The sequence below is a fragment of the Cimex lectularius genome, unplaced genomic scaffold (assembly GCF_000648675.2).
Source record: "Cimex lectularius strain Harlan isolate CLEC.00 unplaced genomic scaffold, Clec_2.1 scaffold64, whole genome shotgun sequence".
Taxonomy (NCBI): domain Eukaryota; kingdom Metazoa; phylum Arthropoda; class Insecta; order Hemiptera; family Cimicidae; genus Cimex; species Cimex lectularius.
In genome coordinates, this window is record NW_019392702.1 from 846,739 (window position 1) to 860,188 (window position 13,450).

At 33.7% G+C, this 13,450-nt stretch overlaps 1 protein-coding gene across 8 annotated transcripts in view; it reads right to left on the reverse strand.

The window, feature by feature from the left end:
- Positions 1 to 443: 443 nt before the first annotated feature.
- Positions 444 to 13,450, reverse strand: part of LOC106672326 — a 37,915-nt gene continuing 24,908 nt past the window's right edge. The window contains exons 1-17 of one of the 8 annotated variants that reach the window (XM_024226172.1): positions 8,787 to 8,926; positions 6,278 to 6,339; positions 5,513 to 5,653; positions 5,382 to 5,450; positions 5,228 to 5,301; positions 4,547 to 4,790; positions 4,286 to 4,489; positions 4,076 to 4,224; positions 3,777 to 4,006; positions 2,229 to 2,318; positions 1,975 to 2,167; positions 1,828 to 1,916; positions 1,630 to 1,760; positions 1,363 to 1,548; positions 1,184 to 1,288; positions 884 to 1,096; positions 445 to 798 (exon numbers count right to left, since the gene is read on the reverse strand). In XM_024226172.1, coding sequence (XP_024081940.1) covers positions 640 to 798; positions 884 to 1,096; positions 1,184 to 1,288; positions 1,363 to 1,548; positions 1,630 to 1,760; positions 1,828 to 1,916; positions 1,975 to 2,167; positions 2,229 to 2,318; positions 3,777 to 4,006; positions 4,076 to 4,224; positions 4,286 to 4,489; positions 4,547 to 4,790; positions 5,228 to 5,301; positions 5,382 to 5,450; positions 5,513 to 5,653; positions 6,278 to 6,339; positions 8,787 to 8,820 — 2,373 coding nt within the window. In that variant the 5' untranslated portion in view covers positions 8,821 to 8,926 and the 3' untranslated portion in view covers positions 445 to 639. Of the gene's footprint in view, positions 816 to 883; positions 1,097 to 1,183; positions 1,289 to 1,362; positions 1,549 to 1,629; positions 1,761 to 1,827; positions 1,917 to 1,974; positions 2,168 to 2,228; positions 2,319 to 3,776; positions 4,007 to 4,075; positions 4,225 to 4,285; positions 4,490 to 4,546; positions 4,791 to 5,227; positions 5,302 to 5,381; positions 5,451 to 5,512; positions 5,654 to 6,277; positions 6,340 to 8,786; positions 8,927 to 13,450 lie in introns of those variants that run through there. The other 7 variants (XM_024226170.1, XM_014403667.2, XM_014403668.2 and 4 more) reach the window with 7 other exon arrangements.

The window sequence follows — 13,450 nt, forward strand, 5'->3', positions numbered from 1 at the left end:
TTCCTATCTCAACTCCACCTTTTGAATTTTCCCTCCTTTTTGCCATTTTTCAACCGTTTATGCCATTTTTTTATCTCAACCAAAACCTTAATTAATTGAAAAGAATTTATTTTGTCAAGTGGAACTCGAAACATAATAAATTTGTAACAAACGTTGACAGTACAAAAAATTTGATTTGTCAGGTAAAATATTCGAGGAATACCTCAAATCTATGTTCAACATAAAGAGCATATCTAGCAGGTGGATAATCCGTATAGATTAATGCTGGTAAAAGTAGAATTTTTTTACACACTAATTTTAATTTATGAACCGCCAACTCTAATTTTTATAAGAAAATAAATTAAATTAAAATGAAATGAAATATAAAAACCTTATAATTATGTACAGATTATATTTGACAGATATACACATGAAAATAAATAGTTTAACATTATAACATTAAAAAAATATGTTATTTAGTTTCCAGAACAATATATTTAAAAAAATGTATATTATAATTAAAATAATTCTAGAAGTGTAAGTTTGATTTTCTGCAATATACAAATTTGACATTTTTGTGTAGTTCACTTTGGTTGTTATTGTTTCAATATTTTTGTTGAGCTTTATGGTAAATGTTATTTTAAACAAAGAATAAGGACATCAAAGAACACAGAGGGTGTTGGGTGAAGCGAGATGTGCTTGCTGAAGAATTCTCAGCCTCGGACCTAAAGGTATCCCCAGTTTCTGCAGCCTTTCTTCTGTCATGAAAGGTAGCTCTAGCAGGCCAATCCTTTCTTTTTCGAACAGCGTCGCGTATTTCTGTTAAATCCAGAATTCTGAATTAATATGTAGTATGAAAAACAAGATACATGAACGGCTGTTAAAATTTCAAAGTTGTAGCTACCTCATATCCCAGTTTACGTAGAAACAATCTAAGCAATGGTGGCTCGTCACCGAAAAACTTTGTGAGCCGCTTGACCCTGTCTGGAGTTGAAGAATTTTGGCTTTTTTGATTCACCCCATGGGATGTAGACGGGGACATTAAATTCTGTGCTGTTTGCTGCGTAGTTGTGTGAATCCTTAAAGCAGCTAGTTCACCCCTCATCATTTCCATTTCCTGTTCAGACATTTTAGCACATTATTGTATATTACCTATAGTAAAAATAAACTGACGTTGTATAGTTTCAAATCTATGCCCACATACTTGCATCATGATATGCTGAGTTCTCATTTCAGAAGAAAGATGTGCCACAGACCTAGCTAATGTTACCACGTGAGACTCGAGTCTCTGAAACCTTTTATTAATACTCTGTAAAAAAATAAAAAATAAAAAACATGCTCTTAGTCAAAAAAGATTTAAAAAAAAAAGAAGAATAAACATACTTTCATGTCTCTTACTTTCCCTGTGCGATGAACACCACCCCTCCTATCCGTAACTCGTATTATTCGACCACTAAGAGAGCTTGGGGCTGATGATATTGAACCACAACTTCTTCTTTTATTAAGACGTGGATCTGAAGCTTCATACTTTCCCATCGCATGCTTCTTAACACCAAGAAGTTTAAGAACCTATAATTTAGACACAAAATTAGAGATATATAATGACAAATGGTGTTGGTATATTAAATGAAAATATGGTATGCAACATACATGAGCGTACATTGTCTCCAAGCCTTCCAATTGCTTCCTTATCGCCCTGGCATCTGTATAGTCTAAACCATCTTCGCTTGAATTGTTCTCTTCTGGCATTGAATCAATATCAAAAGCTGAAGAAGTTAATTCTAGCAAATTATCAATAATTAAAGATTACAAAAATATTAACAAACAGCTTTAAAAAAAATTAATTACTTGACGATTTTGATTTATGAGATCTTTTATCTTTATGCCTCCCACTCCAAAGCGTACCACCTCCTTTTCCTTTGTAACCGTTTGTAAGCCTGTGACAAGAAATAAGTTATAATAGAAAACTTCAAATGGGTTTATTTTGTAAATGACCTTGGGCGACCGTAAGTATCATCAGAAGATCTAGGGGAAAGTGGCGGCAAAGGGGGCGACACTGAAGAGAAGCTTTCACTTGAATCTTCTTTTATCGTTGGATCTAAACCTCCGTCGGCTGCATCATCATTCGGAGAGCGAAGTATTTCTCTCAATTCCGATTCCACTCTGTCCGGCCAATGAGGGCTGAGATCTAGGATTTTATAAAAAAACTAGTAAAACAATATTAATTAGGTAAATTTGATATTGTATACCTGCAGCAGGCAATGAAGTATCTTCAGTACTAGTTTTTACACTGGAATATGCAGTACTTCCTCTTCCTGAATCACTCGATCTACATTTACCTAGACGACCGGAACCATAAAAGAAATGTTTACCTCAAAATATATTTAAAAAATGGAACTGTACTGTAATATGGTAATTTATAGTATTTTTATGAAGAATGTAGGCAGATTTCAGTTTTAAAATTATGGTGATAAACTGTTCATTGCATACAGATACTTAATATACATTACACATCCACACTACTCACTAACTTAAACTAAACTAATTTCTACAAAAAAACAAAAAAAAACTTAAGAAAAGCTTCATGAGTGTTTGAGCTAAAGATTTAAATTCCATTTAACTACCTAGTCCAAACTATGAATAAAAGGCATAAAAAGTAAAATAATAAATTCCTATCATACAGGATGGCATAAAAGCATGGAAAAATCGGAATGAGCCCACTGTTGAGAACGACACATCTGTTGGTATGCTGATGGATCAAGAAAGTATGAAGGTATGGGAGCAGGTGGGCTCAGTCCTGGAAGTAAGTACTCAGAACCCAAGGAATGTACTCAGTATTTTACAAGCTGAAGTCCATTTAATTGAGAGATGTACTCAACACTAAGTTTAAACATTATTAGCTCAAAGGTGGTGCTAAATTTCAAAACTAAATTAAATAAATTTGCAAAGTAAAGTTACTCTTGGCTAGCCCTTAGGACATATAATAATAAAAAAAAACAAAAAACGAGAGAGTGGATGCCATTGCTTGCATCCAAAAGGGGATGCTAGCTGATAGCCCTTCTGTGGCATAGGGATTCACACTATCTTAGACAAAAAGACACAGACAATCTAAGAATCTCCCAGGGAGTTTTGGTAGAAAATAAGCAACAGAATCATCAAAGAAAGCAGGAACAGCTTCAAATCTAAGCAGGATTCTTAACAGGACACTGTGAACTGAATGGGTATTTGAAGAAGATTGGTACAATACAATATGGTATGTGTAGACTCTGCAAGGAAGCAGAAGAGACACCAACGCATCTATTAACAATAAACTTGCTCACAGGAGAAAGCACTACGGGAGAGACAACATAACAACAGAAGAAATTAAACCACTTACTAATCGAATTTCTTGATATACTAGGAGTTACAGGTGTGCTAAGGTTTTATAGGTACAGAATGATACAAGTATATCAAACACCCAGAACACATTTACATCTAAATGAGGAGAGGGTTAACATCCAGCCACCCATTGGGGCAGATGAAGGGTCAAACCATGGTTTTGAAGTGTGGCTGGATGGAAACTACTCAGCCATCGTGGTTCCCTACTTCGGTTTTAGTTTATCGTCTACATTCTAAAAATTTACAGTATATAAAGGGGGTTGTTGATGTGAGAGATATGGCGTCCTCTTTGACACTCGTGATTTTGATCCCTGACTTATCCACTATTGTTTTTACCAAAGCATAGTTCTTATGATATACATTCTTACAGAGCAATTGTTGAATAAACAGCATAAATCTTGTTAAATTACTTAAGTCACCTTTTTCATCAGAATATTCTTTATTTATGTGATTAGTTTCTTGTTGAGGTTCATCTTCTTTATTCTGCTCAGACATAGTGGGCTTAGCTAACGTAAATTGTTCAAGAGGATGTTTCCGCTCCATTGTTTCACAAGGTGGAGGATGAACGATAACGTCGGTTTGTGATAACTTGAGGTCCGATTGATGTGGTTTGGCCATATGTACAGATGGTGGAGTTTGTAAGGGTGGCCTATGAATGAAAATGAAAAATGTAAAAATAGCAGACTACAAGTTAAATATGTAAATAACACAAGATAACCTGTAAGGCTGTCCTGATGGCATTCTTGCAGGAGGCTGAGGGTAATGTGCATATCCTTGCTCAAGGTCATATTCTGTCACCCTCGGTAATTTATCCTGATTAAAATTTGGCTGTGGCGTCTTTTGATCATTATTGTTCCAACCCCAATTCTTAATTTAATAAATAAAAAATTTAACATATATTTTCAAATAAATAGAAAGAGGTACATACTTGATTTGATGGGTACGGGGCCTGTTTGACCCCAGGCTCTGCGGGAGGATAAGACCGCTTGATAACAGGTGTCTCGACAATACCTTGGTATGGAAATTTACCATGTTGGTTATTATGCATATATTGTGGTTGTTTAAAAATTGGTTTGGGACTTTGGTTTGGTTGACTGGAATCAAAGGTCCTTGGATGGAATTCCCTGTGCTCCTAAAATCAAATAAATTAATTTTCTTTGTACTGTACAAAAATTTAAAAGTCAATTACAGTTTGAGTTTGTGGTGTTGTGTTCGCCAGGTAAACGCCATGCTGCCGCAGTTGAGATTGAGGGCTTAGTGTTGATTCAGGTGAAACTGAAGACTGCGAGGCTGCCTGGCTTGGTTGCATAGTCGTTATCTTGCTAAATCGATTCGATATCATTTCTTTAAGGTTCTGGTAAGTTTTGAGTGCTCTTGGGGCTTCTTCAGGTGTGGAAGTTGCAAGACCGATTTCACTATAAAAGATAGCATGTCTTTTCAATTAAGGTAAAAGACATTACAATTCAAGATTAGGCTAAATATTTAAATTTAGAAATGTACATAAAAATTGTATACTAATTCAACATATAACATAGTTTTACTATTACTAATTGTATAAAACAAGGACTTCATGATAAACTACTGTTTATGTGTCATTTCTAGATGTTAAGAAAGAACAGAGATCAATCAGTATCGGTGTGAAACAAAGGATGTGAGACTTTGATGGGTTGTTCATCTTCAATCATCCTGTATTAATTTTAATAATGTCCTTTTGTCTGTCATATGCGGCATTCATTATCTTCACTTCCATGGTGAAATGTTGAATCACGCCTGACAGACAAAGCTGACAAAAATTTTCGCACCAGGATGATTTTAGACAATCAAGATGCAGATTCTACTATTAATAGTTCTAATTGCAAATCATACTTACTGAGGTGAATTAGATTGGATTGATGAACTCTGATCGTTTTCTTTGCTTGAATCATAAAGCGTTCTTGGTTGAGCCTGGAACAAATGAAAGACAAGTTAATATTCGTTGGTGAAGGAATGAAAATATAATTTTCTTTTCAATCGACATCAATAACCTTATATGTGACGTGTTTACTGAAAACATTGTCCAATGTACTTGGTTTTCCATTGACATTTTCACCGTTCTGTAATTTAAAATGGTTCAATATTTTGACACTATGAATAAATTTGCTCAAGATGAACTCACCCTTAGCTGTTGTACCCAAGCAATCTGTTTAGGCGGGGCATCGGGAGCGACTGACGTCTTTGCTCTTCTCATATATTCATTTAAATTTGGTATTTTGCATTGTTTGTTGCCTGTTTTTTGAAGAATCACTTCTCTTTCCACCTGCAGTAATAAATTTGAGAGTAAATGAAATGCTGGGTTTGATGAAAGTTAAAGGCTAAAGAGAGATAGAATGTTCTGTTTGATTTTGTCCGTTTAAATATGGGACATTATGCTTCGACTTGCTTAGAATGGATTTATGCTGAAATATTCTGTTGACATTATAAAAGAAAGTGTTTTATATGCATTGTCTTCCATGTTCAGTTAATTTAGCAGAGTTTTCCAGGGATGACTCAATTTTAAAAGCATTAGAAATTAATAAAATGTTAAAAAATTCTATTTACTTTTGCATCATGAAAGAGATGTGCCAATGTATTGATTTATGATATGTTGAAATTAAAATTCTGTGTGCATTTTACACATTTGAATATTTTTTCTTCTACATCTAGGAAGTGGAACTAAAATTGTGGGTAAGATATCAATCATACCAATCTTTTTTAATCATCTACATGTGTATGTGGGAATATTCTCACACTGTTTCGGTGTGGGTGAGATACTACCCATTCAAACAATGGCCCACTTAAAAACGTTCTCCTAATGCCATTTGCACAAACTTTCTAAGGAACTGGTGATTTGTTTTTCGGTCTATTGGAGAAAAAAGAAATGTTACATGTCTTCAGTACTCACAGGGAACTTCAATGAATGTGTCTGCAGTGATGTTGCACCCGGGAGATACTCGTCCCCAACCACTAAAAAACAAAAACAAATAAAGGAGTGAATAAATGTTATAACATGATGTTAGAACTTACTAAAAGTAAACTTTACACAAAATAATAATAAAAACTACCCCTTGATTACTTACAAGCCCATATTGTATAAACTCACAAACCTACTAACCCAATTTTAAATAAAATGTTTTTAAGATATTAATTTTTGAAATCAAACTGTTCTGAGTATAAATTGGGAAAACTAGAAGGACAAATTTAATTTTTAAAAAGCCCTTAATTTATTTCATACAATTGACTACTTTATCAATTATAAATTCTTGACCGAACTTGACATTTTGTAATTTTTCTTGTATATGTACTATTTTGAAAAAATCAAGTTTGCATTATATAGAAGAAAAGTTCCAAGTAAGGTTCTTGTATAAGATTTACACTAATAAGAACATAAGGTGGATTCTTGGGGGTCAATGGGAGGAAGTTGACGGTCTACCAGCCAACCTGAACTTCCACACTCTTCAAACAGCCCGCTACAATCCAGAAATCTTAAGGCACTCGAGCACACATAAGGCAAAATGCCACGTCTCATCCAATGTATAAAAAAAATATTACCATCCATTTATTAATTGCTGATGCTTAGTCGCAGGCGTTAAAATTTCAATCATTTCAGATTTCACGATTTTATGAAGTTTTTTCTCTTTGGCTGGAAAAACTACCTAACTAACCTAACCATCCCTAATAGTGAAACCAGAGTTGCTTCCACTTATTGTCAAACGAAATAGGAAGTTCTTTCCCTTTTTACAGTCTAGGCTTTTCTTTCTTCTTTCTTTTTGAAAGTCTTGAAGTTTCTTGAAGACTTGTTTGAAATTCGATAATGAGGAAACGTTTTAGGAAAGTGGAACAAATATTTCATAAATTTTATGTTCAAATGTGATGTTAATGAGTCATAAGTGTTAATATCAATGAACTTAATTTTGAAGTTTCTTTCTATATTTTCCTTCCCGGTTTGTTTTAATAGGGGCAGCTTTTATGAATATTTATTTGCAAGATGTATCAATACTAATTATGCTATAAAATTGTCTACTTGAGCTATAAACATTGCCATTTTTATTTATTAAATATTATTATTAAAATGCAAGATGAGTTAATTATAAGAAGTAATAAATAAAACAGGAATTTATTTTGTCACAAAAGGATAATTTCATAGAATGGTGAGTGTTAATAGGCATTCAGAAAAAAATTCAAAAACTGTAATATTATCTACTAGTAGTTTTGTTGCCTAACATTTAGCTTTCATTTTGAATTATGTAAGCAGAAACATCATTCTGGATTTTCAGCAATGTAAGATTCTTTTTTTATAAAAGATCCGGTGGAAAAAGTAATAAAACATTAACAATAGAGAATACATTTGATGTTATGCTTAATTAGGTGCTAGTTGAATATTAATTTTAGCTTAAAAAATAACAAAATAGATTTTACTTGGAAACATTTTAGTCACACGGACGTAGGAACGCAGATTTTTTGCAACTCTTTATTTTTCTATTATTATTCCATATCAGGGTTTGCTAAATGAGAGAAAAAGATTCGCGCACGCACGCACCACGACCTTGCTACAATACATAATAAATTCTGCGCGGTTGTTCAAAGGGTAGCATAATGTAAAAAAAGAGCCACTTTTTATTTATCTATTACTCTTCTATATCAGGGTGTGCTAAGTGGCAGATTGGTTTTTTACATACAAACACGCACGCGCGATCTTGCTACAAATAGATAATAAATTCTGCGCGGTTTTGCAAAGAGTAGCAATTACATAATTTTGCAATTATGTAAAAAAAGCCACTCTTTATTTGTCTATTATTATTGCATTTCCGGGTGTGCTAAGTGACAGAATTTGCAGATAAACACGCAAGCACGCTAAAAATCTAGCTACAAATACAAAAATATACACGGTTTTATAATGAGAAGCACAATGTAAAAAAAAAGTTATCCTCATTTACCTATCATTGTTCTACATCAGATTGCGCTGAAGGCAAAGTACTTCTAGTACCAGAGAGGCAGAGACAATTTTATGTTGGTAAAATTATATGCAATTAAGAAATCAAATTTTAATCTCGTGACGGGTAAAACGCGGGTATATAGTAGATAAAACAAGAATATAGAGGACGAAGAATAACTGCTATTAAACCATAAGATACGTTGAAAACGTGAAAAAATTTAAGATCGTTTTTAAGGTGTTTTTCAGGGACCCACAACCATTTCGACATATCATTTTATTCATTTTATCGCTGTAATAAAATGATATGTCGAAATGGTTGTACGTTCCTGAAAACACCTTAAAAACTATGTTAACAGTTAAGCGAACAACCATGAAGAAAGAAGAGAAGAATAAAAAAAAGTGATAAAATTTGACATTTTAACAATGGAATAATGCATATTAAGGGGTGCATAGATCTTTCAGAAATCAACGGGCTCACCGATGGAGCAAATCCTCCAAGGCTCTTCAATCATCTTAACCGTTAGACGTTACAGAACTTGGACTCTATCGTATTCAGGCTTACAACTGACTCTCAAAGGTTTTCGGTTGGGAGTAGGAGGAAGGGCACAGGTGGGACACCTGTTGGAAGGATATGATGCCTGGCACCTGCTGGAACGGTTTTTGCTTTGAGCGTTTCAACCGTGCGTGAAGGGCTGCCTTTAAATTCGACGTACATAAAGCTTTTTCTCGTCTACTTTCTGTTCTTACGACTAATAACGGATATTTAAAGTTTTTTCGGTTAATGTATGATCTTTTTCTCGGGATGTGCGAGGTGATGAGCCAGTAGTTTGGTCATTTCGGACCATCCTGCCTTTTTTAAATCACAGTCATAAGAGATCAAAACAGTGATGGTTATATCAAACTACATATATCACTGTTAATTAATAACTAATAATAATACATACCTGTAAATATTATATGATTTTAAAACGATAAACAAAACAATAAAAAGAACGATTTCTCCTATCCCGTTGGAACATCCTGTATATGTAAATTAAACACTCAACGATAAATACATATAAAGTACCACTTGCTGTATGGTTTTAATAATTTCTTAAACGTTTAATTATAGATGGTAAAATTATTAGCGTTTAAAGGTGTGTTATTTGGTCATAACTGATCAACAATGGAATATTTAGTTTTTAACTTTCAGTGGTTGCCTATAAAAAGATCATACGCAAGAGAAAACACACAGACAAACCACTACCGAAAATCAATCCTCATAGACTGTGAGATTTTTACGAAGACCTAGCACTGAAGATGGCGTTTTTGACAGACCAAACAGCGAGAAAAAATTACTAAAATGACAGCAAGCCGTCTCGTCCTTTTATTTTAGGTTCTACAAGATTCTTTTTGGCCAACCACTAAACATACAAAATGCCGAAACACAATAGTACTGGCAACCTTCATTGGTTGGTTTCACAAATACAAACGGGGGAGTCACAGATTAACCAATGACCAAAACGACTATCTACCCATCACTTTTTTTAGATTATAATGACTTATTAGACTAAGTACTGTAGATGGTGAAATGTCGAAACACGATAGTCAAATTATAACCATTTGGGTTTGGACTAAAAAAGTCAGTACAACCCATGAAGAGACTCACAGAACAACCAACGCCCAAAAATGTCAGTCTACCAGTCATTTTTCAGAGTCAACTTCTTAGACCAACCACTGTATATCGTAAAATGTCGAAACAGCATAGAGAAATTATAAACATTCGTGATTAGTCTAAGAAACTATTACAACCTATAAAAAGGACATGAACACAGGACCAACCGTAACCATGAAACGTACAGACCAACCAGTGACTAAAACCAAACTGAAAGTTTCATTGTTTGAAACTCATTTTACTTATGATTTAATGGCTCACGAAGACTGGATCAAGGTATGATCTTGAAGAAGAAAGCAAATTTAGTAGTTATTGCCAAACTTTTAACCTATTTTAAGTTCATCATCAGTACAAAACAAACTTAAATATGTCTAAAGATTTTGGGACTGAGTCGGTCTTCAAGGAAATTTGATATCGCCTGTAAAAACTTAATTATGTCAATCTGTTACTGAGGTTGATATAAGAAACTATTAGAGTTCAAAAAGAACATACACACGTGGAATCGTACATACCAACTATTGAGATAAACCAAAATGAAAGTTTTACTGTTTGTTCCTCATGTTTTTACGATCTGACGGTTTCTTAAACCAATCATTAATGCTATTGAAATGCCGAGACACTATAGCAATCTTACTTATAAGATAGCCCAACAGCTGTATAAGCTATACAACTATATTTTCAATACATCACCTTCAGTGGTTGGTCTAAGAAACCATTAGGGCATAAAAAACATAGTCACAGGAAAACCTACAGACCAAGCACTGACAAAAACCAAAAAGCCATTTTCATGTTTGTGTCTAATTTTTTAAAATCTAATAGTTTCCTGGATAAATCACTGAATATAGTGTAGAACATACACGGGGCAACGTACAGACAATCACCGACTAAAACCAAAATATCGGTTTCCCCTAAATATGAACTTTTCAATATAATGGCTCTTTAGATCAATGGTGCAATGCCAAAACACAAAAGCATCTTATAATTTTCAGTTAGTCTAAGAAGCCATTAGATGAAAAAATGGATTTACACACGGAGAACCTGCAGACCAACCATGGACAAAAACGCCAGTTTTCCATCTGTACGTCATATTTTTACGATCTAATGACTTACCATACCAGCCAAACACAATAGCTATCTCTCAATCTACAGTAGCTGGCCCAAGAAGCCATTAGATCATTAAAAAAGTACGCACATATGAAAAAACATAGACCAATCACTGACTAAAACCAAAATGCCAGTTTCACGACTATCTAATGGCCCTTAGACCAATTATACTGAAGGGGTAGCAATACCGTAGCAAAATAGATATCATAATCTACTGCGGTTGATCTAAGAAGCTTTTAGATTTTAAAAACTGGCATACCAACTACCGTCTAAAACCAAAATGCAAGTTTCACTGTTTGTGTACTTATTCATCAATCTAATGGCGCCTTAGATCAATAGTTTAAGATTAAAATGCCGACAATAGTTATCTTATAATTTTCAGTTGTTGGTCAGTTTAGTCGCGCGTCCTTTTTTACGAACTTCAGGCTTCAGTCTTCAATGGTTGGTTTGAGACAATTTTACAACCTTTAAAAAATGTACAAAACGAAACAAATTCTCTACTGAACATGGCGGAATGTCCAAACGAGTCAATCAGTCCTGAAGATCGGAAACGACCCACTACAAGCCTCAAGAAGAAATCTCACGATTATAAAGTTGGCTACGTTTAAAAATAATTTAAAAAAAAACTACAAGATGATAGTTTGTGTACTAAATGTTTTTAAATAAATTTGTCAGTAAATTGTGACAACGGGAAGTGCGTGCTGCCATGTCGGTCGTCATTGCAAAACCGGTTGAAATTATCTGAAGATACCCGGACTGTAGACTTAAGAGGTAACTTTTCAATTGGCATTTGCATCATATTACATAAATATGCTCTCTCGGATCAAATCAATAAGGAACCCAACTTGTATAACTTGGCTATCTGACAGAATTAAGAAAAAAACGATTTGATGACAAAATGGGTATGAGTTGTCATCACTGATCTGAACGTCGCTCATCAGCAATACAGGATACAGTCCGACAATAAATATTTCCTAAGGTTTTTTATTATTAAATTGAAGTCATATTTTCTTAAACCAACCCTTTTCAGTTTCTAGGTAAGATTAGTTTGATATTATTTTTCATTTTCCTGTTCGGTTGGAATATTTTATATTTATTGATGGCCTTCTTTGTACATAAGTAAAGTCTGTTCAGTTGCTTCCATCAATTTTATGTTGAAGTTGAGTGTATTTCGTTACAAACCAGAAACTGGTGAATGCATGGGAGCTTTATACCATAGGAAAATGAAACTTCCTGTGGTCAGTCCATGTACACCAGCTGGATTATAGATGTTTACGTTATTCCTAGAATACGATCCGTCTTTGTGAAAGGACGAAATATTATATTGCTTTTGTCAAAGAATCCGACACTGGCCTAAACCATGACGCCGATACCACCATCTACTCGCTACTTAAGGGGGTCATTACCTCGACCTTACCTAATAGGAAAATGGGCCTTATTTCGGTTCCATTATTTTCTCAACCACTGAACCAAATTCAATCAAATTTTGTATACTTTCTGTTCAGTATTTGTCGATGTTTATTTTAATAATGTTTTTTAATAAAAGAGCTATGTTTTAAATTTCCCTTGTGTGTTTTTGTATGAAAAAATTAAGTTCCCGTTTGAATTTTAAAAATTTATGCGTACAAATTATGTACTATCGGTCAATAGCATAAAAAACCACTAAATTATGCTTACAAAGTCAAGAAAAGTGTGCCTTTTGACCAAATACCTGTATTTTTAAGAAAAGGAGAAAAATTTGATAAAAAATCCTTTTTTGTTTATAATCGAGAACTTGCTGGCCATTCCTGTTCCTTTTCGTCAAATGTTTTTTCTACTCATAATTTTGACTCGAATCATCGCCTAATTAAATTTTTGAAACCTTTCTCCGTCATTTTAGTCGCGGGGAAGCTTGCAAAATACACGCGTTTCATACTAATTTTATTTTAATTTTTGCGTGATAGTTTCTTCATTTATTAATTATTATAATGCTGCGTTCAGGAAAGGTTAAAAAAAAGGAAAGGAAAGAAAAGAATTGTGTGGTAATAGGCTAGGTGAAATCGCTTATGTGAAGACACCTGACAAAGAAATTACGATAATTAATTTTTAATTATGTTTTATTAATTCGATAATGATTTATTATTAACTATTCCATTGATAATTATAAATCAAATGTCCCACAAATACAAAAAATGCTGGCCAATCTTGAGTTAGATATCGAGCAATCCTTTAAATGCCTTGCACTTTCATACAATTTGGGGAAATTCCCTTTTTTATTTCGTTTATACCAAAATGACCGAAAAGGATCGAAGTTTAATTTTTAAAAATAAAAAGCAATTTGTTTTAGTGACCTTTATACCTTGTTAGTCATGCCAATTATTTTTGTTATTTATTATTTAACCTTA